The sequence below is a fragment of the Phoca vitulina genome, unplaced genomic scaffold (genome assembly GCF_004348235.1).
Source record: "Phoca vitulina isolate PV1807 unplaced genomic scaffold, GSC_HSeal_1.0 scaffold2, whole genome shotgun sequence".
NCBI classification, from domain to species: Eukaryota; Metazoa; Chordata; class Mammalia; order Carnivora; family Phocidae; genus Phoca; species Phoca vitulina.
In genome coordinates this window covers 37,981,217-38,004,363 of record NW_022589705.1, presented here as the reverse complement: position 1 = coordinate 38,004,363, position 23,147 = coordinate 37,981,217, and the positions used below count along the sequence as shown (strand labels likewise).

The following is a 23,147-nucleotide window of genomic DNA, read 5'->3' as shown; positions in this document are numbered from 1 at the left end:
GAATTTGCAGGGGGGAAAAAAACACCTTACAGACACAAACACAATCCAATCCCTGTAACTTTTCATGATTTTTAACTTTCTTATTTAATGGCACATTTAAGTTGATGCTCAGGTTTTGGAATCAGACAGACCTGAATTTGAATCCCAGCTCACACATTTTTTAGCCCCAATACTCAGGCAGATTTCCATAATCCCTAAAACAGAGCTTCAAATATGTGTAACGGGGATGATAGCATCTCCTTCAGTAGGCTGTTGGTGAACAAATTAAATGAGATAATACCCAATAAATGCAGCTGTTAGTATTATAACCAGTATAATAAAATGATAGAAATATTATTTCAGGGTTTAGAAAGTACTGAAATGCCTTTTTTTTTTTAATTGTCTCAACTGCCTGCTTACTTCACCTATTCACACTTTTCCCTGAAAAAAACAACTATGACAGCGCTAAGCCTTATTGCACCAGCGTGTTGGGGCGGGGAGAGACTTCCCTTCTGTAACTGGACGAGTCTGGAGGCTCATCTGTGAACTGTCAAACTTGCACATCTTACAGTCTATCCCCAGAGACTGTCAGCGCAAATAAGTATCACCACACAGGCGACCATTAAGTAAACAACCACAACAAATTAAATCAGTAATAATGAAGATAAAGTGATCATAATTTATAAAGAAAAACAAGAACAGCAACGAAAAAGCATCCTTCCTGAAAACTGTTAAGATGGCCAGTTTTAGTACGTGCCACACTCTGTGGGAGCCCCGAACATTTCCGGGCCTTGTACAGTAGCCAGATTCTTAGGATACTGAATTGGAGTCCTCCAGGAGCTCTAAAAACACACTGATTTTAGGTTTGGATTCCAAATACTCCTAACCTTTAACAACTCATTTATTGGAATACTGGTAAGTGCCTTCAAGTATGGGCAAAAAATGAAATTCTGTACACTTAAGAGCCATTTTTTTACCCAAGAAAAGATTTTGCAATTCTGGATAAGTTCAACAGGATTCAATGAGGTTGCTTGCACCTGCTAGCAACCTAACTAAAATTGGTTTAAACAATGTAAAATGTTGTTTCCTCCCTTAACCACAATCTAGAGGTAGATGGTTCCAGAGTTGGACCAGCAGTAGTCACATAGGCCAGACTGGTCCCCCTTTCTCATCTGCCCTCCTCCATGTGTGAGCATTGCCTCCCTTCAAGGTCTCCAGGTGGCAAGGGCAGCTCCAAACATCTCGTCTTCACATGACCATTTGCAAAAATAGAGTGGATAAATGAGCCTGATCCTCATGTTTTTCCCTCTCTTTTTTTAATAGGGAGGAAATCTGTCCTCTGAAGCCCAGAAACTTGCCTTTCACATCCTGTTGGCCCAGTTTGGGTCACAATCCTATGCCCATAATGCGGAGGATGGAAAAGCAAGGATCTGGCGTCTTCAGTGTCCAAGGAGGGAGGTGGCTCTGCTTGCAAGAAAGTGGGTTGTTGAGTAGGCATCTAAGAGTATCTGCCAAAGGGAGTTAGTGGGGAGGGCAGGGGGGTGGCCCTGGAAGGGTTCTGGAACCACCTATTCTACCTCCACCAATAGGAGCTCCATTCTTCTCTGCTTTAGATATTAGGCTTCCATATGAAATTCTGTTTGAATAAAAGCTCCCATGGATAAAAATCATTTACAACCCTTTGTTTTAGCACATGCTCAAATACCTAATAGACTTGGTGAGTTGAAACTATTTGCTCACTGTTACTTTCCAAGCATTTTGAACCATTCTTAGCATATAGGAATAGTTTGTGTTAATTTCCTATTGCTGCTCTAACAGATTACTACAAACTTGGTGGCTAAAAAGCACACACGTTGATTATCTTAACAGTTCTAGAGGTCAGAAATCCAAAGTGGATTTCACTCAGCTAAAATCAGTGGCCCAGCAAGATCTCATTCCCCATCGACCCATGTCTACACATTGTTTCTAGTGGGAAGAACACTTTTTTGACCTGCCTCTTTGATTCACAGCTCCCACCTGGATGTCCTCATTAGTTCCTCCTTGCTGTATGTCCCACAGCCACCATCTAACCCTGTTCCACTCCCCACCTGTCCTCACCCTCTAGAACCTCAGGGAGATGGACATGGACATTCAAGTTGGAGAATCATGAAAGTGAGAGACCTAGAACAAGGTTGGAGCTGGACTCTGGATTTAGGGGTGGTCTTTGGGAAGCCATTTGTTGCAACTGTCATGGTGATAATCAAGAAGGGCTTCAGAATGTAGAGAAGGCATGGGGGTGCTCCCATGATGAGCAAAGAACTCAGAGGTTAGAGGGATCAGAGAGGGGTTGTCAAAGAGTCCTTTGAGCCCTCCACTTGCTCACTTCACCCCACCTGCCTCCCCTCAGTCTTAGTTCCTTTTTAAAGAAAGATGGTGGTGGGAGGGACAAAGGATGACTCCCCTGGGCAATATTTTTTGCCCTGGAAAACACATGAACACATATATATAGCATGTGTTGTTCTAATAATTAACCTGATTTTCCATTTTGCTGAGAGTAACTCATAAGGAGAGTATATTATGATAGCACCTAACAAAGTGCTAGAGACAAGCCAGTGTGCTCTGTAGTTTCCAATGGTCGAAACTAAGCTTTGCCATTTTATCTCCATTTTATAAGGAATCAGAAAACAAAGAGGTAAAGGCCAAATAACTCTCCCCAGTAAGACTCTAGTCAGATGCGACTGTGAAGATGTCGAACATTAACTTTAAATGAGAGGAAGTCAGGAGCGCCGGGGTGGCCCAGTCGTTAAGCATCTGCCTTCAGCTCAGGTCATGATCCCAGGGTCCTGGGATCGAGCCCCACATCGGGCACCCTGCTCAGTGGGAAGCCTGCTTCTCCCTGTCCCACTCCTCCTGCTTGTGTTCCTGCTCTCGCTGTCTCTCTCTCTCTCTGTCAAATAAATAAATAAAATCTTAAAAAAAAAAAAAATGAGAGGAAATCAGAATGGGAACTTTGCTCCTACCTTTTACACCAGCAGCCTGACCAAGCCCTGCTTAACAGCGGTGCTGCATTTGGCCTACAAAGACAAGATCCAAGTTGTCTTGCATGGTCTTCTAGCAGTAAGGTGAAAACAGGAAGTTGTAGGAAAGCCTTTTTCTTTAAAATTTTTATTAGAGACACCAACATTTCAATTTATACGTAAAAGAAGAAAAACACCATTCCTCCTAGAGAACTAGATCTGTAAACCACTATTTAAAGTAGCTCATGTAGAGAACCTGCAATTTAGTAAGACTGGAAAAAGGTTAGCCTAGCATCCCCTATGTTTTTTTATCCCTGTTTACTCAATTATACAAATACTTCCACAGCAAGCAGACCTCTATTTGTGTATATCTCAGTGAAAGAGAAATGACACTTGCCGTAAAATAAATTCTTGGGTGTAACTAAATTACACACCACTTCCCATACATTTTTTCCTTTTTCCAAATTGCCCATTACTTTAAATGAAAACATACTTTTGAAAAGAACTGTAAACACTCCAAACATTTCTAAAGGACCAGTCTCCCTTCTTCCTGTTGATAAAATGCCGTTATGTTTCTCTTTGCCAATGTTCCCCTGCCGAAGATCCAAGGAATTTCAAAACTTCATTCATAGCTTCCCAGTGAACTTGACAATTTCACTTTCAAATCCCTTGGTAAGCACGACCCAGCTTCAGTTCCTCTTTTCACAAGTGAATCCCTCGTCCTTCCTACTCATGTGACAGCAGGAGCATTCACTACACCCGCGCATCGTGTCATGTAGCCCCTCGTTAGACTCTGTGCTCCTGCGCTGGGTACGCGGACGGGTCCTGCCGGTCCATCTGGGCAGCAGGAGACGCATCAGAACACAGGCTTGGGAACCAGGAAACCCCCCTTGCTGGGGCATCCTTCACAGTAACAGAAGCTTGCTGAGCCTCAATTTCCTCATCGGAACAAGGGAAATATCAAACTTGTGCACCTCCTCGTGTTTTTCCGAGGATCGGATGAGATCATGCACATTAAAAACACTCTAAATACTGGCAAGTAGCAAGTCCAATAACTTTTTAAAATCGTTCACACGAGGTGTTCACTGTTTTTGTTTTTGTTTTGTTTTGTTTTGTTTTGTTTGATTTAAAGATTTATTTATTTATTTATTTATTTGAGAGAGAGAGAGACACAGTGAGAGACGGAACACAAGCAGGGGGAGTGGGAGAAGGAGAAGCAGGCTTCCCACAGAGCAGGGAGCCCGACACGGGGCTCGATCCCAGGACCCTGGGATCATGACCTCAGCCGAAGGCAGACCCTTAACAACTGAGCCACCCAGGCACCCCTGTTTTTGGTTTTTAACAAGAAAGATTCCAAAATTTTCATTTTCAGGTTATAAGATGGGGAAATAGCCTGGTATTGTTTGGGTTGTTCCTTTTTGAATGATTATTTCTTCCTGTTAAGATTCTGCTTCTCAATGAAGATGACCCCTTCTGAGAACTGCAGAACATTTTGTGCCTCAAACCCATCCCCACCTTCCTGCTCTTGCTTCTTAGAACCAGTGATGGAGGCGCTAGAGCAGTTTAAAAAGAAACCTAAGAAAATCCTCATATGCTAGCGTTTCATGGTCCACGATTCTTCCAGAATTTGGGTCATCTGCTTAGTACTAGTTGAGGTAAGAAAAATTTAGAAAAGACTGCTCCTCACATTCGTTTCAGAAACTAGAGAACCTCTTTGAAATCCATTTTGTTGAAACTTGACGTTGGTATCTGTGCTCAGTGTCAGAGAAAGAAAACAGTCTTTCGGCGCGCCTGGGTGGCTCAGTCGTTAAGTGTCTGCCTTCGGCTCAAGTCATGATCCCAGGGTCCTGGGATCAAGCCCCGCATCGGGCTCCCTGCTCAGCGGGAAGCCTGCTTCTCCCTCTCCCACTCCCCCTGCTTGTGTTCCTTCGCTCGCTGCCTCTCTCTGTCAAATAAATAAATAAAATCTTTAAAGAAAAAGAAAAGAAAACAGTCTTTTCTTTGCAGCATTTGTGAATTTTAGGGCAAGAAATTATCTTAGCTATGACATTCTGTTGTTAAATAAAGCCTCTTTCTCATAATCCCATTTGAAGCTCTATACATTTTTACACCATGAAACACACACACACGCTGTTGAATACAAACAAGAACTAGGAGGACACCCCCAAAATGACCTAGTACTTCTCCTTCCTTCCCAGGGGAGCTTTCATTCTGTGGTCCCCAAAAGGATTTTTTTTTTAAGATTTTTTATTTGAGAGAGAGCTCCCGTGCATGAATGGGGGTGGGGGTGGAGAGAAAAGCAGACTCCCCACTGAGCAGGGATCCCAACGCAGGGCTCCATCCCAGGACCCAAAGACCATGACCCAAGCTGAAGTCAGATGCATAACTGACTGAGCCACCCAGGTGCCCCCCACCCCCAGAAGGATTTTTAAACATCAACACTATCTACCTAAGGAGGGGCGGTAGGAATATCTGATGACATGACCTCACCTCCGAGACCAGTGAGAGGATACTGAGAAGGAAACACAGGTTGGTATCAGGGCCCTGAGGGCAGCAGTGGAGGCCCAGGCACACCCCATCCAGCGGCACACAGAACTCCAGTTACGTCATTCCTCACGCACAGGGTCGCAGCGAGGGTCCAGTGAGATTCTATCGGCAGAAATGCTTCCAGAGCTGGAAGGCACTTGGCATTATGACCTGATCTGCTTGTGACAATGCCACACAGAACTGGTCCTGCAATCAGGAGCACACATCCTGCTGCAGTCAGAACAGGCTGCAGGGTGTCCTTTCTTAGGATTGGTGAACCCATCTGGGAGGCGATGTTGCTCTATTTTGATCTCTCCCCACCCCCCCCCGCATTTCAATAATTCAAGGAATTGGGAGTGACAGACATCCATAGCACAAGGTGGTGATGATAGGAGCTCTGACCCGAAAGGAAAACATATACACACCCCAGCTAGCTGCTCTTCCTACTGGTCATACCAGAATCTAGCCTTGCAAAGGCAGTTCCTTGCCTGCACATCCACACAGGGAAACAAAGTTGAAAGCCAGTTGCTTTTGCTCTCCTTATGGCTCTGGCTTGACTGGAGGACAAGAGATCTAGACCACAACAAATCCATAGTCCAAACCCAGTTTCCCATAAAACCACAAATCCTGTCTTTAGGTTCTAGCCATGTCACTTCAACAGGATTCTTGATTTCTCCTCCTCAGTTACCAACGTACTCTCATAAATATAGCCCAAGAAGATGTGGTTCCCTGAACTTGGTTTTGTGTGTTAGTGGTTTGGCTGCAGCTTTTCCTATCTTCCCCAGCATTAATCACCTCATTGCAAGGCTGTCTTGGCTCCATATGTGTGACTCATAATTGACGCTTACATAAAATCTGGGCCAATATTAGTACTATTTCTGTCCATTTGTTCCGATTTGGTATTCCACGTTATGCCCCCAAAACTTAGTTTAATACTGTAGAGAGTCACCTCTGTCTCCTTGTACCCACAAAGCCCAACCTCACAATTCAGACTTACAGGCGACAGAAGGCTGACTAGATGGAGGACTACACAGTGAAAGGCTGTATGTAACACAAGGAAGCACCCACGGGCACTCAGGGGGGAGCTCGGGAGTTCATGGGCTGCGCTTTCTCGAGGGCAGCCTCCCTGAAGAGGCAGTTCCAGTGTACCCGCATAGAAACACCTTAGCAGGTATTTCTCAAATAAGCTTGTAGAGCATTTTGCTTCTTACAGAACTGATGTTCTGAATTAATGCCTTTCATGCAGAACACACCTCACATTTGAAAAGAAAAAGAGGAGACTTAGGGCCCCCAGGCTCTGTATGGCAATTTTTTTGCCAAAACAGAACCAGAAGAGTTGGCCTTTCATTAGTTGTTGTTGTCTTTGTGTGTGTGCCCGTGCGTGTGCATGTTTAAGATGCCAGATTAAGTGTGTTTACAAAAGATTCACATAGGAATCATGACGTTTATTGAGCATCACTGGAAAATAACACCCTCCCATCCAACATCCCATTTACCTGGGCTTTCACGTCAGTGAATGCAGTGTGCCCCATTCCTGGCTCCACTATGCTCCAAAAACCTGTTCACTATCAATGTTTTCATGGAGATCAAGCTGGGGCTCATTTGAAGCATTTGGGCAAACAGACTAGAAGGCTATGAATAAGAGCAATGGATAAAAACAAGTCAGACTCAAGAATCCAAATAGAAGTGAGACAGGTGCATTGTTTTATGAATTCACATGAACCTTGATCAGTCTCCTAAAGCCTGACAGCCAGGTAGAAGAAAGATCTGAAGCAGTTTAGCCTGTAAGAGGGGTGTAAGTCTGATACGTCAACAATAATATTAAAAATCGAGGGAGAGGCCTCCCTAACGCTACCTGGATATGTTCGATAGCTGTTTGACAAGCAATCAGCAGAGTCTGATCGAACAATTCTTTTCCGGCAGAGGCTACTGAGCCGCTTTCTATGTAGATGCATCTTAGGCAAACATATAACTGCTTCGAACGGGTCTCTGTCTCAGGTGGGCTTCCCTAGAAGCAAAACCTGAAATGAGGATTCTTTAAAAGTAAGTTATTAGGCAGTGCTCTTAGGAGAGGGAGAGAGATGCAGGATAGGGCGGGAGTAGGAGCTAAGCAAGGATGGGATCCCGGCTGGATATTAGCTTCAGCCTGATCTCAAGGGAAACTTATAGCAGAGTCATCCCAGGTTGAGGGTGGGGCCAGACTTCTGTGAGCCCTTAGCCACAGCTGAGGGATGAGTGCACCAGGCAGGTAGTAGCAGGACACTAACAGATCCGTGGTGGTCGTTAAGCTGATGGGACTAAATCTCTAGGAGCCATGCTATGTGGTAGGAGATGTGGTTCTCATCCTAACCCTGACTTCACTAAAGACATGATGCTATGGCCATGGGCCCCTCAAATGACCTCTGTAACCATCAGTTTCCTCATCTGTAAAATGGGAGAAGGGATGGCAGGGTTGGATTAGATGATCTCTATAATTCCCAGCTCTGAAATGCAATTATTTGAACAAGAGAAGTAGGGGTAGCCTCACTGAGGAATAATTGACATTTTTCCTATTCATGGAAGGAAGTTAATTAATGTAAATGTGTCCCTGAATGACCACTCCATTAAAAACTCTTCTCTCACCTGGAATAGCTCTGGATACACAGGCCAATCTAAGAAGACAAGCAGTAAAGTTGCCCTGAAGGCATATGTTCTAAAAAGGGATGGCAAGGCTCTGTTTTCAAACAAGTACTCTCAGAGCAGTTAACCTCAAGGGAGCATTAATGCAACCAGGCAACCTCATTTAACTGACTCCTACATCAAAGCAAATTAGAAGCAAGAGACTGGAGTGAAGCGTGAGCCACAGGCTATCCCTGCAAAATGGCACCACCTCTATGAAGAGCAGTTGGGCAAAATCTGTCAGTTCTAAATACATTTACTCTTTGACCACACAGCCCCTTCTCCGTGAATTTATCCTGCAGGCACATGTGTATAAAATGAACTTTACATGAGCTTATTCGCTGTGCTACTTTTTCCAAAATAATCCAAGATCAGAAACAACTCAGTGGTCCATCAATAAAGGACTAGTTTGGGGTGCCTGGGTGGCTCAGTCATTAAGCATCTGCCTTTGGCTCGGGTCATGGTCCCAGGGTCCTGGGATCGAGCCCCACATCGGGGCTCCCTGCTCGGCGGGAAGCCTGCTTCTCCCTCTCCCACTCCCCCTGCTTGTGCTCCCTCTCTTGTTGTGTCTCTCTGTCAAATAAGTAAATAAAATCTTTTAAAAAATAAAATAATAAAATAAAGGACTAGTTAAAAAGAACAACTGTGGTAGCTTCCATACAATAGAATACTGTACAACCAAGAACATTCTGGATGGACGTGGAAAGTTCTCCCGGGTACATCGATAAGTGAAAAAGCAAGGGGAAGAACAATATCATTCTAGATCAGTATGTATATTACGAACATATATGCACGTGTAATATAAGTGTGCTCCTTTCTGTATGCAGAATGGAGGTAACAAGATTATATATTTATATTCAAATGTATCCTTAGGTATCTGGAAGTTGTTTTTTATGTATCTGGAAACAGATGCAAATAAAAAACTTCTAAGAGTGGTTACCTATATGGAATGAGGGAGTGGGAAAATGGGATGGATGGAGACATAAGTAGAAATTAGAATTCTTACCAAATGTTTTTATAAATTTTCATCCTACATTTTTTCCCCAACTACCACTGGTTCTTCTGTAGGGAAAATGCAGCTGCTGCTTGATTAAAAAATAAAATAAAATAAAATAAATTTAAAAGCGGGCATCAATCAAAGCTGGTCCTTCCAGTTTCCCTTATTTCATGCTTTAGTTTTCAGGATTGGCCAGTGGTTAACCGTATGACTCACAATGCTGAAAATACTTCCTATCTGGCACTCTACAGAAAGAATGCCACGTCCAATGTTAAACACAGAGTTGTTTGTTAAACCACCGTGACTATACCCATCAGTGAGCTTTGGGTACTGAAGAGTGTTGTCTTCTTCAAATCAGCTTTTCTAATCACAGATAGATCATGCACCAGGAAAATGAGGTGCGATACTGTACCAAACGGTACAACAAGAACAGCATGAACTCAGGTTTCGATCTGGGCTATGTCCCTCACTTCTACGTGATCATGGGCAACTTCTCAAACTCTCAGTTTCTTCCCTCTGTAAAAGGCAGATAGTAATAGTGCCTCCTTCATAGAGTTGTTTGGAAGGTTAGGTATGTTAACGCATGTTGGCAAGAAACTTAGCACAATACCTGTTGGTACTGTCATCTAATATTTTGATCTTTTTTTTTTATGTACAGGGTGATGACCAGTTAAATGTATTTGGAGAGGACACCATGGGAGGTGAGTTTCCTTTACTGATCAGACCAAACTTGTGTTTTAGTAGCTTTGAGCATGTCTTCTTTATTAAACACCAACCGAGAGACAATAAACTACGAACAGCATGCACTTTTCCCTTAGCCAGGCTCCACGATTCAGAATGGAACTCTTGGAATCTTTCCCCCCTTGGTCCATGCAAAGAACCAAAGGGACACCTTACTTAGAGATGCATTTCCCGACTACGCAGAGAACATGACCCTCGACATGCTCAGTGAAAATAGAATGTTCTGGTAAAAATATGTCTGGGAAATACTGAACATTCAATCCCCTTTGGAAGAGGTACACGTAACAGCATAGCAAGACTCCCACAAGTGTTGCAATAAAGACAGCTGGCTAACTTTAATTTAACATTCTTCAGATTTATTGGAATTCAAAAGTCTTTTTCCTGCATAGCAGTTACTAATCTGCAGTGTGCTGTTGGGATGCAACCTAAGAAACACCCAAATTATCCTGCTTTATAACTGTTGTCATGTCAAAAGTCTTGCAACAACTAAAAAATCCAGGGTTAACTGGCTACAAATGGAACTGAAAGTAGATAAAACTATGTGAATTTGAGATTGTCCAAAAGAGATAAGGTTCCTGATTGCCCTTAGGTAAAGTACCTTCTAACATCTCCACTCGGTAATAAATGTTGCTGTAATTTTGGTTCATGAAAATATGTTTGTATTGACTGTGAGCACGTACAAGTAAGTGATCTGGCTTTCCAAATAACCCCAGCTCTAATTCTACACTGATCCATGAGCATGAGGTGGTAGATAAAGTGCCATTTGATGATAATGGCTATAGCAGTATTGAAAATCTCAGTTACCAAACGACATCATGGTGATTCATGAGGAAAGGTGCATACACATGAGCCAAGTGCAAATAATCAACCTAGTCCCAACTGGGTAGGGACTGATTGATTGTTTAATAAAGTTTCCCTTTTTCCTGGTTATAAGATTACATGCATTCATTGTGGAAATTTTTTTAAGGTAGAAAATAAGAGCCATCTAAAATCTTATGACCTCTAAATAATCATGGTTAACATTCTAGTATCTTTTATTCCAGTGTTTTTGCTATATACTTTACATAGTGGAGAATACATGTGTATATACAAATGTTATTCTTTTTGTGTATATCATAACATAAGCATATTCTCATATCATTACAAACTCTATAATATTAACTTGTGATGACTACACTGTATAAATGTTTCATCATAGGTACAACTATACCTAATAATAACCACAGACACTTTCCTAGATTGCAAATAAATTAAAAGTTGCTCCGCTTCATATAGAATTGCTGAATCACTATATTGTACACCTGAAACTGATATAACCCTGTACGTTAACTATATGGGATTTTTTTTTTTTTAAATCATTGCTCAGCTTCAAAAAAGGAAGCTGGAAGTCTAGAGAACATGAGATGACCATCTGGTCCACGAGTTAAAAGCACCAATGTATGTGCCTTTAATAGAAAGCTCCAGATAACATAGGATTTTTCCAGTCACTGTAGGTTATTCTGTAAAGAGACTGCAGCATCTCTTTGATTAGAAAGAATAAAAAAATTTCATCCCTCAGTCTGAAAACCAAATGTTTCCAAAAACCCCAAATTCACATCTTTCCTCTGATTTTAGCTTCCCTGTCCCCTTCCCTCTTGTTCCCAACCCAATTCTTCTTGTCCCATTCTCTCTCCGGAATTGGGTCTTTCCTTCAGCTAATAGTGGATTCCAGCAAAAAGGTGGCATTGTGTATATAAATGAAGCATCCCAATTCTACTGGAAAGCAAATTTGATAACTGTCAGAGGAGCAATCTAGCTTTCAAAAGTACTTATCATCTACATAAAATGTGAAGTGGAAGTCAGAGTCCTATCAGTTCATTTTAAGTGTAAAGACTGCAGTTTTGTCACCAAGATGGGAAATAAAAACCTTGTATTCTCTCCGGATAATTGCTTTCCCTCTGTCATTTTAGTCAACTCACACCCATAGGATGAGCAAAAGCAGCAGCTTCCAGAGCCAGGAGAAGAGTCCAGAGCTCCACCTAGACTGAGAACTCAGGGCTGGCTCCACCCAGGCAGGCCCCTCCCTCCTGGGTCTCCCCACTGAGGGGCTGCTCCAGGAACTTCCATAGCCCAGGGTCTGAAATGCACAGCTCAGGGGACCGGGGTTCCAACAAAAGCACCAAATATGTTTGAACTTCAGAATCTTTACTTTAAAACTTCATGCATATTTTCCATGAAGTGAAAAATCACGATATCCTACATCCTAATATATTACTGTCTATTCAGCGTATATTGTAGTTTGAAAAGCACCTCCCTTAGCATAAGGGTTAACAAGAATCATAAAGTCTTCAAAATTATCTTCAGTTACTCCATCTGCAGTCACATATGTCCGACTGAGGGAAGCATCTAGTCTCACATCTATTTTGTTTGTCCAGCATGGTGCTCTAAAAATTTGACTTTAGATGTTAGAGCTTGTTAGCTATAGTTCACAACACTCCATGCCCACCCACCTCACTGGTTTAGAATCTTTTCCTGGCCTTTGCCTAAGCGCATCCAAGAAACTCTTCTCAAGTTCTTTGTGGAATCAGCCTGCTGCCCCCACCCCCACCCCTGCGGGTGTTAAACTAAGCTGCTCAGACAGGAGCCAGTCCCAGGATTGACCTAACATGGTGACATCTTCTGAGCCTCCTAGAGCCCGCTTCTTCAGCTTTTCACCATCATTTGTTCAGGATGGCCTCTCCGTTGGAGCAGTAACCCCCTTAGTGGTTTGTGCAGATTCCCCCTATGAACTTCAGAGCATCCTGAACTAACCTCCTTCTTCTGTGCTGTTGGTCTGCCCCCAAACTCTGTGACCCTGTCCTGGGACAGCTGAGTAGGCAGTCCAGTCTCCATAACGAAAGCCCCATGGCCTTAAAGCCAGGGCGAGTTTTTGTTTCTGCTCTTCTCTGAAACATTCTTGGGTAGGACAGCTGTTTTTTCTGTCCTCTCAGGTCCTCACTCTAAACTTTTTTTTTTTTTTTTTTAGTTTGAGGATCCCCTGCTTCCAGGCTCAAATGGTAACCACTGGCTTTTTCACAAAGCCATTCCCAATTCAAGTCTGGGGCTGTGGTCATCTCTTCAAGTAACCTCACTCTTACCCAAGGTCTCTTAGAATTTTGGTTTACTTTAGATATCTTAAACATGCAGGGCTCCTGGGTGACTCAGTCAGTTAAATGTCTGACTCTTGATTTGGCCCAGGTCATGATCTCAGTTCAGGGTCGTGAGATGGAGCCCGGTGTTGGGCTCTGCAATGGGGGTGGAGCCTGCTTAAGATTCTCTCTCTCCCTCTGCCCCTCCTTCTCTAAAAAAAAAAAAAAATATCTTAAACATGCAAAAATAATTGCATCATAATTTTAGCCAAGAGACAAATGGGACCATTTCCTCCTGTGGTCCATTCATTTACAGGAACCACAGAATCATAGGTATTTGAACTGAGAGAGACATTAAAGATCACTACTTTACTTACAACACCTTTACTTTACAGATGGAGAAACCGAAGTACAAGGAGAGGAAGTCATTAGCCTTGGTCTAGTCAGTTGAGCACAGGAGAAAAAGTATAGCTATTGTCTACCCATCCTTCATGGCCATCTACTACACCACATGACAACTGGAAATCTTTTAGGGCTCCACAAACTCCGGAGGGTTTTGCACTTTGCCAAAAATTTCTAATCATTCCCTGCTTTGAAGTAATAGTCCCGCTCTTACAACTGTTGCTGGGAATGCAAACTGGAGCAGCCACTCTGGAACAGTCTGGAGGTTCCTCAAAAAGTGAAAAATAGAGCTATATACTATGATCCAGCAATTGCACTGCTAGGTATTTACCCAAAGGATACAAAAATACGTATTCAAAGGGGTACATGCACCCTGATGTTTATAGCAGCATTATCAACAATAGCCAAATTATGGAAAGAATCCAAATGTCCAGCAACTGATGAATGAATAGAGAAGATAGATAGATAGATAGATGATAGATAGATAGATAGATAGATAGATAGATAGATAGATATAATGGAATATTACTCAGCCATAAAAAAGAATGAAATCTTGCCATTTGCAACGACATGGATGGAGCTAGAGAGTATAATGCTAAGTGAAATATTATTTCACTCATATGTGGAATTTAAAAAACAAAACAAATGTAAGGGGGATAAAAAAGAGAGGCAAACCAAGAAACAGACTCTTAACTATAAGAGAACCAAACTGATGGATACTGGAGGGGAGGTGGGTGGGGGATGGGTGAAGTGGGGGATGGGGATTAAGGAGTGCACTTGTTGTAATGAGCACTGGGTGTTGTATGAAAGTGATGAATCACTAATTTCTACACCCAAAACTAATATTACACCATATGTTATCTAACTGGAATTTAAATAAAAACTTGAAAAAATAAGTATATAAAGTAGTGGTTCCCAAAATTCAGTCCTCGCTCTCACCATCTTTGTGATTTTTGCTTCATCTCTATACGTATATTATCTATACTAGATATTATTTACCTAACATTTTTCTCTAAGTTGGCTCACTTATTATTTAAATACATTTATTTTAGAAGGAACTTTTATATCACTACCTTAAATGGAAAACAGTATTATTTTCTATAAATAGGAACTGTATTTAAAATATTGTCTTCCAGACTCCCTATTTGTGCTTTAACTCCTCTTTATTAAAAGAGATCAGCAAATGTTAAGGAAAAAATGTAAAATAACACAAAACTGAGATACTTAGAAACATTTTTAAATAATTTTTAAAATAATCTTTCTCTGTAATTCATGCTATTTAATGGCTTATCAGTTTTGCCACCTAAAATTGATAGTTTGTGTTAAAATGAAATAGGTTACCTGGGTCTGGGAATAAGGCTGAAATGGTCATCGGTGCCTATTAATTATGACCTATTAACACATTTACTCAGCTTGGGCTTCTTACCAAATAAAACTACAAGATTTTGGTTTTTACACAACATGAGTAATACCAGGATTTCAAAACAGTTTTTCTTGCCAGTAACTTAAATTATTCTTACTTTAAAGGTTTCATGGAAGATTTGAGAAAGCATAAAATTATTTTCATGATTGGTGAGTAACCACCCTCAAGTTTTCTAATGCAACTGCTAATAATAAACAACTTGGTAGAGAAAAAAGACTGTTCATTTCTCACTCTGCTTTGAAGTCTTGCCCCTTTTTTGGTTAGGATAATACCCCCGAGGCTTCTGGATTGTTGCTTTCGTTTATGCAGTTTCATATTGTTTTTAGCTTTGTATCTTTACAGCATAGACAAAGTAGGACTCTAAGGAATGTCAGACTCCTGAGTTTAGCTCTACAATAATAAAATACATTATAATCCCATGGGTATGAAGATGTCATACATCAAAATCTAACACACACATTTTCTGTTTGAACAATGAGCCACACTGCTCCCTAAACCTCACTGCTAAATACATCAGCAACCACATATTCCAATATACTTCCATAACCATACCCTGCATTCCTTTTAGCTAATGGTAAAAACGATTTCACTTATTTTATGCCTCATACTATGAAAGTTGCTGGTAAATTAAGTGTGGGATAAAATTCACTTGGAGTTCACCAGCATTTTCTAAGCACCTACTGTGTTCCAGGTCATCTCATTTAATCCTTCCACAATCCTGTAGGTTGGTGGTCTATCTTTATGACATATCACAGATAAGGAAACTGAGACTCAGGAAGGTAAAGGAACTGGCCTGAGGTTACATAGCTAACGAGTGTGAGAGCCGGATGTCCAGTTTTCCCCATGGAAATCAATGGGCCTATTTGAGCAACAGTTATAATTGCACAGAAAAGCACAAAATGTTGTCAGAGCACCTCCCAAACTTGGTACTTTTCCCTCTAATGATTCAAGTCTGTAGAAAAGTTAATACACCTACCTTTGCATTTTTCAAAAAAATGTCTATTCATATTCAGAAATAATGAAAAGGTCCACACCTCCTCAATGAGTGGGAAAAAGAATGGTTACCAGCACCCAAGAAATATAATCGGGTAAACTTAGAATCTTGTACCTTAAAGTTGGGATGTTGCCTTGGAAATCTCTCACTAAATCTCCCTCCTTGTCAGATGAGGAAAATGAGTCCCAGAGAATTTAAGAGGTTTGATCAAGGTCCTTCAACCAGCTGGTGGCAGAAGGGACACCAGGGCTGCAGCTCCCCATCCCAGGCCTCTCCCCACTGCACCACTCAGTTGTGTGGGTTGTGTCCCTGGACTGTCTCCCACATTCAGTCACCCACCCAATACTTACTGAGTATTGGACCCATGTGGGCAGTGAGCAGGGATCACGAGCTTCCGTCCTAGACGGAAAGAAGAACTCATCGAATTACTATCACACACTTAGGAAGGAAACAAAGAGCTGAAACAAAACAACCTGGGTTGAGTGTCTGGGGTAGACGTGGGTGATCAGAGTAATCAGGCAAGGGTTCTCGACAGAGGTGACGTTTAGGCAGGGAACTAAAGGAGGAGGTGGAGCAACCGGAGGATTAACAGAGGTGAGAGGAGGAAGAATTCCAGCCAAAGAGAACAGCCTGTTTTGAATAGTGAGAATTCTGGAGCCCAACCTGAATTCTATCTCTGACCTGCTTGCCCCTCATTGACCTTAGCCATGGGAACTGGATGAACTCTTGCCACACTTTTTACATTCTTTTCAGAAAGTAAAAGTACATTATTTCTACTCCTTAACTGAAGAGAAACTCATCATTGAAATAGCAAAGAAAATTCCCCTTTCCACATAAACTTTAATCACTCTTCTCGGCATCAAGGCCATGCACAATGAATTATACGTTCTGTTCAGCTTTTATCTTAGGGGCCAAATTAGGAAAAGGAGAGGCTCTTTAAACCTGATGTTCAGTAAACAAAGAATGAGCCTTTATTATCACATGGAAATCTGTGGTTTTAATAATGTGGTCCAAAAAAAAGCTTCTAAAAATACTACAGCATGTTTTGTGGTTATTATTTTCCCTAGCAATAATTTTATTTCAGATTTACCCGGTTTAGCACTCACAATTAAATTTTGAAATGTATTTTCAAGTATCACTTCTATCTGTCTACGTATAACTAAAGATCTTGGCTCACCTGTTACCAAGACCTGTGCCCTTCACAAAGTCAAATAGCACAATATAAAGTCTTTGGCATCAGACAAAGCTTGAGACCCCCAAGGGTCCACAGACTACATTCCAAGAACTGTTGCTCTGAATAAAGGTTTTTCTTATGTTAACCAAACTCTCCTGTATTTTAATTTATTGGCCAGTTACTATTCTTTTTTTTTTTTTTTTAAAGATTTTTATTTATTTATTTGACAGAGAGAGATATAGTGAGAGAGGGAACACAAGCAGGGGGAGTGGGAGAGGGAGAAGCAGGCTTCCCACCGAACAGGGAGCCTGATGTGGGACTCGATCCCAGGACCCTGGGATCCTGACCTGAGCCGAAGGCAGACGCTTAACAACTGAGCCACCCAGGTGCCCTGGCCAGTTACTATTCTAGTAAATACTGTTTGGGCAGTAGAAGGTACAAAACCACTGTGATATGAGGAAAAATGATTGTTCCGCCTACTGTTTGGGCAGTAGAAGGTACAAAACCACTGTGATATGAGGAAAAATGATTGTTCTTCTTTTAGGGTATTTACTGGACTCTGCTTGAAAATTAACGCCTTAGTTGTAAATACTTCCTTGACAGATTGGCAGAGTGGTATTTTGGAGCTGTATTATTGCAGGTCAGTTTGAAGCTCGTAAAAATACTCAGGATGTCATAGACACACCCATGGCAGTTTTGAGGAGCCCTAATAAACAAGAATCCATCGATTTCAGTGAAACAAGTGTGGTGTTGCCTATACGAGAAGATGGTTGAACTTTTAACTTTTCGAATTATGGTCTTGACATCTACCAAGACACGTGGGGTTGTGGCATTAGCCAGAAACTAGGTTGCCATCCTCGCTGTTAGCTTGAAAATAAAAATCAATATTCCTAAAGCACCGTCCCCCTGCTTTAAAGTATCCTCGTTCCCTTTTGTCTGCAGAAAGGTGCAAACTCCTTAGACTGACCTTCAAAGCATTCTCCCCACTGGCCTCCACATGCCTTCCCATTTCCCACTCCAACCCCCCCGTGAGTCTGTGTTTCCAACCCCCCCCTGCATTATCATTATCTCTTCAACTTCCCTCGCTTTTGCCAGTCCTGTCACTTGAAATGTCTTCTCCCCTAGCTAATGATGCGCCAAGGTCAGGTTTAAGTTCTAGCTCCCTGTGACGTCTTCTCTAACGGCCAGCCTTCTTCCTGTGTGCTCCTCCATTGCTTGTGTCTGCATCGCTCATTTAGATACCCCATAATGACTTAGAAAAACAAATATTTGTTGGGATGATGAATTCTTTAGGAGGCAGTGTGGTCAGTTTCCATAACAACCAAAATAGCAGTTGAAGTTCCTGGACTGGAACTGACAGGCAGGTTGCTGCTGCGTGTAGCTGTTCCCGGCAGGATAGTTCTCAGGTTAATTATGAGCCTAATCAGATGCTCCTGACTCCATTGTAGCTGCTCTCCTCTCCCCGAGAACAGCAACGCCAGCTTACCCCACTCCCCAAAGCCAGGGCAATTTCTTGCTCATTTGCAAAACAGTTTGAAGTCACGGTTAATAGCACTGACCACCGTCTGAGTGGAAGACATGTTCGGGGAAAGTGCACTGTCTGGCCCGAAAGGAAAAGCGGCAAGGGTCGATCTAGTTAGCCCTTTGAATGTGGTGTGAATGTTACCTCTTTGTTCATGAAGAAGGCAGTTCAGTCGCTGTTTCTAGAGAAATACTTTCCACAGGACAGATAAGGGATCTCACAGGATCAAGCCAGTGATCAAAAGGATTGGGAAAGATTCTCTGGACTTGGGTAGTTCACACACAAGACATAAGAACTGGGCTGATGTACAAGACCGGGGCTCAGTCATGGCTGAAAATGGAAAACTATTTGGATAGTGTAAAAATGTCCTTTAAAGAGCCTCATTATGTCCCACTAACAGGCTCCTACAGTTTTCACAACCTTTTCTGGTACATTTCTTTCCTTTCTCTCTCTCTTTTTTTTTTAATCTCTTGATCGTTATCTTGCTATTATCCAATCTATTTTGGCTTCTTTTTCCCTTCTGTGCTTTTCATAGCCTGCGCCCAAAGTGTGACATAACCTAAATTCCCATTAATTCCTATCCAAAGCTTTGGTAGAAGTGCTTCAATTTGGAAAATCATCTGACTTTACAGATGAGGTGTCATGCTAATGGCATTATGGTCAAGACATCATTCTGTAAATATAACTTTCAGGATGTCAGGGACACAGATGGCTTTGTGTACCTTAGCATTAGTACTGATAAACTGCTTTTAAGTAGTAAGCTTTGGGAAGCACTTTTACAATATTTTGTGTTATTCTGTGTATTTTTAACCCAGTGCAAACTGGTCCTATTTATTTCCTTAGGGAAAACTGTAGAAATGAGAATTTTTGCTTAAAGCTCAATATTTTTTTAAAGATTTTATTTATTTGAGAGAGAAAGAGAGAGCACAAGCAGGGGGAGCAGCAGGCAGAGGGAGCGGGAGAAGTAGGTTCCCCGATGAGCAAGGAGCCTGATGAAGGGCTCGATCCCAGGACCTTGGGATCATGACCTGAGGCCAAGGCAGACACTTAACTGACTGAGCCACCCAGGTACCCCTAAAACTCAGTATTTTAATGCCTTCCATTATTTCACTATAGCCCTGATGTCATTTCATTGTTGCCCTGTTATCAAAGAACTATGAATTAATTTAATCTTTAGAGAATATTACTTGGGGCCCAGATTAAACATTCTTCATGACATTGATGCACATATGTGGTTAAATAAAAAATGAAAAACAAAACTGATTGTTTTAACTTGAGGTAGCTGTATTAGAAGCCAACATTCATTGAGCACTAACACACACTAGACACTGTATAAATAATGTTATCTTATTTAATGCTTGTATCCACCCTATGGGGTAAGTACTATCCCCATCCTGACTTTTCAGGTAAGATGTTAGAGAGTTAAATAATTTGCTAAAAAGTGATGGATCTGGGGCTTGAAAGCTTGGATTTTATCATTGGCGACAAATGCTGCCAGTTTATTGTCCTTGAAGTACGGGCTTACTTTGGATGCAGCTGTCTTGATTCACACTGTGGTTTTATAACAATTGCTTCTGTACTATTAGTGAAAGGCAATAGCCTCTAAGTGTTCTAATGAAAATAGGAGACTGCCCCAAAAATACAAAAACACGGGGCACCTGGGTGGCACAGTGGGTTGAGCATCCCACTCTTGGTTTCAGCTCAGGTCATGATCTTGGGCTCATGAGCTCGAGCCCTGCATTGGGCTCTATGCTCAGCACAGAGCCTGCTTGAGATTCTCTCTCTCCCTCTGCCATTGCCCCTCCCCCCGCTCTCTCTCTCCCTCTCAAATAAATAAATAAATCTTTTTTAAAAAATACAAAAACACTAATTCAAAGGGATACATGCACCCCTATGTTTATTGCAGCATTATGTACAATAGCCAAATTATGGAAGCAGCCCAAGTGTCCATCAATAGATGAATGGATAAAGATGTGGTACATATATACACACATACCATAGAGTATTATTCAGCCATTTGCCATGACATGGATGGAGCTAGAGAGTATTATGCTAAGCAAAATAAGAAACAAATACCATATGATTTCACTAATACGTGGAATTTAAGAAACAAACGAGCAAGGGGGGGCAAAATAGAGATAGAGCAAGAAAGACACAAGCCAAGAAAGAGACTCTTAAATGTAGAGAACTGAGTTACCAAAGGGGAGATCAGTCAGGGATGGGTGAAATAGGTGATGGGGATTAAGGAGGGCACTTGTCATGATGAGCACTAGGCGATGTACGGAAGTGTTGAATTACTATTTTGTACACCTGAAACTAATATAACACTGTACATTAATTATACTGGAATTAATTTTTTTTTAAAAAGAAAGAAAAAAATAGAGGACCCCACCCTACCCCCAGCATCTGTGACCACACACAGTTCTGAATGTTTCTGTGTAGCCAGTGGTATGAAGGATGCCTGAAAGGAAAGCCTGGGTACTAGTCAGAGGTGGGCAAAGAGGAATGCATCAGGAGGACCAACAGGAGACTCCAAAGCAGGGGCTACATGGAGGTGGAGGGGACAGATCTCAGGGATCATTGGCACTGGAAGAACCAGGACTGGGGGAAGGGTATAGAAAACCCTTCAGGTGGGAGAATAGCCCTGACATGAAGACTGAACTTTGAGCTTGAATTAGTACCATCAGGCTGCTATAACAAAATACCATAGCCTGGGTGGCTTATAAACAACAGAAACTCATTTCTCACAGTTCTGGAGGCTGGGAAGTCCAAGATCAAGACACTGGCAGATTTGATGTCTGATGAAGGCTTATATCCTGATTCGTAGACAGCTATCTTTTCCCTGTAATCTCACATGGTGGAGGGGGTGAGGGAGATTTCTGAGGCCTCTTTTAAAAAGGCACTAATCCTATTCATATGGACTCCACCCTCATGACCTGACCACCTTCCAAAGCCCCACTTCCTGATACCATCACATCAGGCTTTAGGATTTAACATATGGATTTGAAGGGGACACCAACATTCAGTCTATAGCAGAAAATGGACTATCATGGTTATCAGAAATTACTGGATTAGACTAAGAAAATTCAGACTAGACTTAATTGAGTTTCTACTATAAAATGAAAACAGGTAGCTCATCAGCTAGACTGGGTTCACAGAAAGAAATATGTTTCCATCTGACTGTCAAACCTGTGGTCTGCCCTAACTGAAACATCATCTCTGCTCTGGACATAGACACATGATTTCCACAGCCCTTTCTCCATGAAGGCATACAGTTATTAAGGGCCCTTTTGGCACTCTTCCGGTCTGACATCTGTATTTTCAAAGTCCAGGCCATTCAGGATGGGAGAGTAAAAGAAGAGAAACATTGGGCCACTTTCCAAGAGAGTCTCAAACGCGTTTACAAACCAACAGGATGTCTTTCTTTCTTTTTTTTTTTTAAGATTTTATTTATTTATTTGACAGAAACATAGCAAGAGAGGGAACACAAGCAGGGGGAGTGGGAGAGGGAGAAGCAGGCTTCCCGCTGAGCAGGGAGCCCAATGCGGGGCTCGATCCCAGGACCCTGGGAGCATGACCTGAGCCAAAGGCAGACGCTTAATGACTGAGCCACCCAGGTGCCCCCAACGGGATGTCTTTCTAATGTTGGATAAATGCATGCATTGTGTACTGACAATGAACCTACTTAATTACATAAAGCTTTTCACTGCAAAAGGCTCTAAGTAATGTTGAATAGAACAAAACACTTTCTTCATTTAATCAGACCAAATTAATAAACCTTTATCCAGGGCTTACTAAGAGAACGATGAGGTTCAAAAAGACATTAAACAGTCCTTGGAATACTGCATCACATGGCAGAAGTACAGGGTTTTTCCATGTTTTTTAAATTATTGCCTCAAGAAAGGAATGTTGCTGAGTCAATTGAGTCATCCAGAAGAGCAAATTACTCCTAAAAAGAAAAGCACACAAGTGAATGACTTCTACCAAGTAAAGGGTTTGGGGACCTCATGCCATCATACTCATTGTCCCCCTACCCATTTCTTCAAATCTTTTTGGAAGCACCATTAACTTACCAACAGAGTCACCTGGTGAAGATTTAGTTACTCAACCTGTTCACTCATCCAAGGCCACATCTCCAGGCCTGACTCACTGAAAGCTTTTTTTTGCTTGTTCTGAGACCCACTAAGAATGATCAATGCCACAGACTCTAGAAGGACCCAGCACTGGAAATGACAGAACACCCAAAATCTTATGTTATATCTAACCTCTGTGTGCCCTTGGGCCAATCCCTTAGCCTCTCTGAATTTCTTTTAAAATGGCAAAATAATAATTTGTTTTCTGTCCACCCCAAATATGAGCCGCCAATGAATTAACACATTGCTAACTGTTCCCTTACTTGAAAGCATGTGCAACAGAGACATTGCCCCAAGGAAGTAAAGTGTGAAGGCAATTGAATAAGTCCAGGTTCTCATCTTCTACCTCCCAAATATTTATTTTAATTACCTAATAAGAGTATTAAAACTAATATATACTGGTGACTTACTACATTCTAGATACTGTGCTGCCTGCCTTCTTACATATTATCTTATTTATTTCTCACACCACTCATCAGTACTCATGTTCTTTCC

At 41.8% G+C, this 23,147-nt stretch overlaps 1 protein-coding gene across 2 annotated transcripts in view; it reads left to right on the top strand.

The window, feature by feature from the left end:
• AK5 (adenylate kinase 5) overlaps positions 1 to 23,147 on the top strand; it is a 241,890-nt gene that overhangs the window by 167,555 nt on the left and 51,188 nt on the right. For both annotated transcript variants that reach the window (XM_032425645.1, XM_032425635.1), the window contains exons 9-10: positions 9,815 to 9,857; positions 14,934 to 14,978. In XM_032425645.1, coding sequence (XP_032281536.1) covers positions 9,815 to 9,857; positions 14,934 to 14,978 — 88 coding nt within the window. The remainder of the gene's footprint in view (positions 1 to 9,814; positions 9,858 to 14,933; positions 14,979 to 23,147) is intronic.